The 4659-nt window shown below is 37.3% G+C and overlaps 1 protein-coding gene across 2 annotated transcripts in view; it reads right to left on the minus strand.

Moving 5' to 3' along the window:
• Positions 1-426: 426 nt before the first annotated feature.
• Positions 427-4659, minus strand: part of ACTR2 (ARP2 actin related protein 2 homolog) — a 39447-nt gene continuing 35214 nt past the window's right edge. For both annotated transcript variants that reach the window (XM_023746279.1, XM_006083272.3), the window contains one exon: positions 427-3108. In XM_023746279.1, the coding sequence (XP_023602047.1) occupies positions 2938-3108 (171 nt within the window). In that variant the 3' untranslated portion in view covers positions 427-2937. The remainder of the gene's footprint in view (positions 3109-4659) is intronic.

Genomic DNA, 4659 nt, shown 5'->3' on the forward strand with positions numbered 1-4659 from the left:
GTGGACAGAGTGTCGGCCTGCGGACTGAAAGGTCCCAGGTTCGATTCTGGTCAAGGGCATGTACCTTGGTTGCGGGCACATCCCCAGTAGGGGGTGTGCAGGAGGCAGCTGATCAATGTTTCTAACTCTCCCTCTCCCTTTCTCTCTGTAAAAATTCAATAAAATATCTATTTTTTTAAAAAATCTCTAATATAGCTATAGCTGTCATTTGCTCTTATTTTTTATCCTCCCCAACCCCCCGCCCTCCTGACAAGTATTTGAAATCATACCAGAAATGAAGAGGTTTTGGGGTCAAATAATAGAACATTGAATGAAACTTGGCCTACAGTTGTCAATCCATCTTGCATTAGCAAAAATGAATATGTAAATGAATATAAGAAAATGAAACTAACGAGAAAAACTATTAAGAGAAAGACAAAATTCAAGTTTACTTTGAAAAACCTGATTTTATTTTCTGAATCAAAAAGAAGTATATTCATGTTAAATTCAGAATTTTTAACTTTCCAATGTTTCTCAAAATACTTTACTGATATTGTTAACAGTGCTCAGAACCGTGTAAAAGTTAACATCCAAAACCAAGTTTTGAAGAAAAAAGTTTAACCATAGGACCTATTTCTAAGAAGCCCTTCTCAAAGATCAAAGTATTAGCAATCCTAATTTTAAAAGAAAATAATTTTAATCATTTTTAGAAATTTAAATGACAATGGTTTAAGAGCTAAATATCAGATCTCTTTCATAACAGAAAAAATCTTAATTTGAAAAACTCATACTAGACAAATTCAATTAAACACAACACTTCACCCACCCCCAAAATTTCTAAATGCATCATTTCACCTTGGAATAGGAAAATTATAAAATGGAATTTTAAAATTATACTATATATATTAATACACCATTTTAATGTCATGTTTGCTAGCAGAATATGAAATTAAAACCAAATCCTACAAAGGACAGATGATAAGTGCTCTTTCATTGTTTTATTTAAGAGCCTATCCCATTCTTTGTTGTTTTCTGCCCCCATATTATAAAATCATGACCAAAGGCCAAGAGTCAATCCATTTACCTGAAATGAACAGCTAGTAGGTACTGGTCCTACATTTGTGTCCTTTACAAAAGTCCAGTACTCAAAAGGCTGGGGGGATTTATAAGAACATGATTTAGGAACACTTTAGAATCCCAAAGTACTCAGACATCCAGGTCCCTAAAATCTAGTAGATGTTATTCATAGGCTATTCACATGTACTGAAGCATGGCCAGCATGCAGGCAAACTTCTTTTATTTGTTCAAATTGAGGTAAACAGAGAAAAAATACTTAATAACAGAAGCTGCATAATGAAAACTAGCCTCCTTTTGCTGCTTATTTCATATAAACTGATTTTTAAGTTTTCTCACAAAAGAGACTTTAAAGCCAATAATTTCTCCGATTTCAGTTACCCAGAAAAATATGCTTCTCCTTTCAAAAGCAAAGTTTTCTTTTCATTATTAGTAAATAATTTTTTGGGGGAAAAAAAACAAAACAACAAACTTTTCCCCTCAGAATCTGCATTTTGTACTTAGCATGATATAATTTATTACTGTGTTTTTCGAATTTAGAAAGCATTCAGGCCTTAGTATTTTTTTCAGATACCAAGTAATTCTGACAGAATTCATAAATATGATTTTCTGAATTAGGAAGGAAAGTCTGCTAACATTTACAAATTACCAATAATTCTTCTTTCAAGCATAAAATGGCTGCGATTATGTTGATATGATTAATTTTTCAATACAGATACAAATTTAAATCTTGATTTTTTTTTGGCCAACATTTTAAATAGTCAAATTTTACTCTCCTTAAGGTTCAAATCAAAACAAAAAAAATGAATGAAAATTACCCAACTGGCAACAAGTCCCATATTTCAATGTTATTTTTAACCCAACAATTATAATCTACTGCCGGTAATTATTTATTTTTTACTTGTTTTTATTACATAAGCACTGGTCAGTTATCTAAAACAATAATTTGCAAGAATGATACTTGGCACTGGGTTTACCTTAATGCTTCTGGTATAAACAGAAACTCTTAGAAAATACCAGCTCTTAAGCACTTTTTATATCTGTAATTTGAATGTCCAATAGCATTTTTAAAGATGTTACTTTTCTATTGATAGATTTTAGGGAGTCTAGTCCCAGATAACATGGTTGATTAAAAAAAAAAAAATCCCTACGCCACATAGGATACTATACTTATTTTTTTCTATCATATGAAAACAGTTCCAGGCAGATCAAAAGTAGAAGAAAACCTGCCAAATCAAAATACTGTAAATAAAGTTCATCTTTTGTACCCAGAGCAGAAGAGCTCAAAAATCAAAATATCAAAATCAAAAGATCAACTCCCCTGGCCCCTACACACAAACACTCACCCAATACAATTTAGTCCTGAGCCCAGTATTTCCCTAAAAAGTTAATACCAGAGCTGTAAGGTACTTAAATCTGTGTTGAAAGCGGCACAATATAGATGAAATGCCCTAAGGGTTCAGCAGCTGCCCACCCATCCCTTACCCCCCACCCCAATAACGTGTAAAAGCTCCTGTTAAAGTTTCTTATGCTAATAAAGGCATACCACCTAGTGCGCTGAAACTAGCAGCATTAGAGCAGTCAAGTGAAACTAGAAAGCCTACAGGAATGATCTAAATGCCTACTCAGCAGAGACAAAGCAGCAGACAGGACCCTTTGCCCTCTCCTTCTGTTTGTAAGGAAGTGGTTGCATTAAACAGTCAGATTTAGCCACATTAACAAAAATTTAACAAAGCTTCCCCAAGACTCCAGAATAAAACCTGACCTTTTCAGTTAAAGGTTAAAGAGGGGCCTCTTCCATGTCCTGGAATTTAATGAGTTCAAAGATTGGCAATAAAGGAAAAAAGAAAGCGTTAGGGGTGTGATGGGAACAAGCTTTGGAGTTTATCGAACAGTCACACCGAGTTTCTCCAGCACACGGACACCCTTTTCTTGGTACTCCTGTCGGGTCATCCAGAAGTTGTCTTTGTCTTTCATGATGTCTGCTAGAACGGCACCACCCAGGAATACCATGTGCTTTCGGCGAGGTGGGTCTTCGATGCGGATCTTAAATTTCTAAAGAGAGATGATAAAATGTCACATGTGCATAGTGCTTTGTGCTGTGTAACGACTTCACACATTCTCCTGTGGAATTCTCACCAACGTCCTGTGGTCTAAGTAGGACTGCAGGATTTGGCATCTGAGGTAGAGACATTCTGTAATTTGCCCAAAGCTCATACTTAGTGTGCTTAGAACAGTCCTGATTTACACCTGTTACCCCATCATTAGTAACAGCACTATCAAGTGTCCTGATTTGAACGATAAATCCCATGACCACCCTATTGTGAGCCCAAATACCAGATTCTGCTTGTGGCAGCTTTTCCCATCAACTGGTGGATGAACACAGGGGTTGACCACTTAGCTAGCTATCAAATGAAGAGTTTGGATAAGAGGACTTCTGTGGTTTCTTCAAGGTCTAACGCTGCTATGACTTTAGTCCCATGCAATAGAGGAAGATTGAAACTCTTTTCTTATAAGCAAAGCTCTCTTTCTACTTTCTCAGATTCAAATAAAATATTCTCAAAGGCCAAATATGGTCAAAATAAATCCTGGGGGTATTGGAAGAAATGAACACAGTAACCAAATGAAAGACAAGCGGGAAAAGTTTAAAACTCTATGGCCAAAAAAACAAACAAACAAAAAAACTCTATGGCCAGTATTAACTGCCTAACAAGGACACACCTCAATCTGTATGGTCAGTTAACACCTAAAAGAAACCTTAAAATGATGTAGCAGTTTTATTAACAGTGCCACAAGTCCTGCAAAAGGACTCAAAATAACTGTCATTCTAAAGTATCTTTATGTCACATAAATGAATCGTAAGATGGGATAATACATCTCAGAAAAACACCAGTTATCAACTCTGAGGCTAACCTGTTATAATTATTAGAATTACTGTTTTGCTCGTAGGTAGGGGTCAGCAAACTGTTTCTGTAAAGGGCTAGATAGCAGATACTTGAAGCTTTGCAGGTCTCTCTGGACAGCTATAGAAATATGTGGTGATAGGTAACGCCATATAAAATGGCTCTGGCTTTGTCCAAAACAATTGTATTTACAGCAGAACAGCTGTTTGGGGCACAGGGCTGCAGGCCGACCACCCCCGCTCTAAGGGAAGCTGGGCTCCCAGAAGACACTGCTGCCCTTGAAGCTTTCTCAGCTGGCTGCTGTTTCTCTCTCACAGCACTTCCTGACCCCGGGACTTGGTAACAGGCATTCTTATTCTTCATTGCTGCTCCTCTCTCCTCCTCCCTACAGCTCCACAGGCCCTCAGAAACTCCTTCCATCCACTACTCCTTGCCTAAGTCATCTACAGATCCCCAGGTGATTTCTCCTCATATCTGCTCTCACTGCATGAGTGTGTGCCCTCTCCATCATTTCCTGACATTATCCTTGGTGAGTCTGTCCTCTCCCTCTCATACTCACTTGGAAAAACTGCAACTCAGGTGATCAACTCTCTACTTGCATTGCCCTCAAGCAACTGAACACTACAGGAGAAAAACTAAGCACCTTACTTCTAATGCATCACTTACTTCAACTGAGCCCTAGTGCTGCTCGGCAATCCCATTA

This window comes from Myotis lucifugus, unplaced genomic scaffold (assembly GCF_000147115.1).
Source record: "Myotis lucifugus unplaced genomic scaffold, Myoluc2.0 scaffold_6, whole genome shotgun sequence".
NCBI lineage: Eukaryota > Metazoa > Chordata > Mammalia > Chiroptera > Vespertilionidae > Myotis > Myotis lucifugus.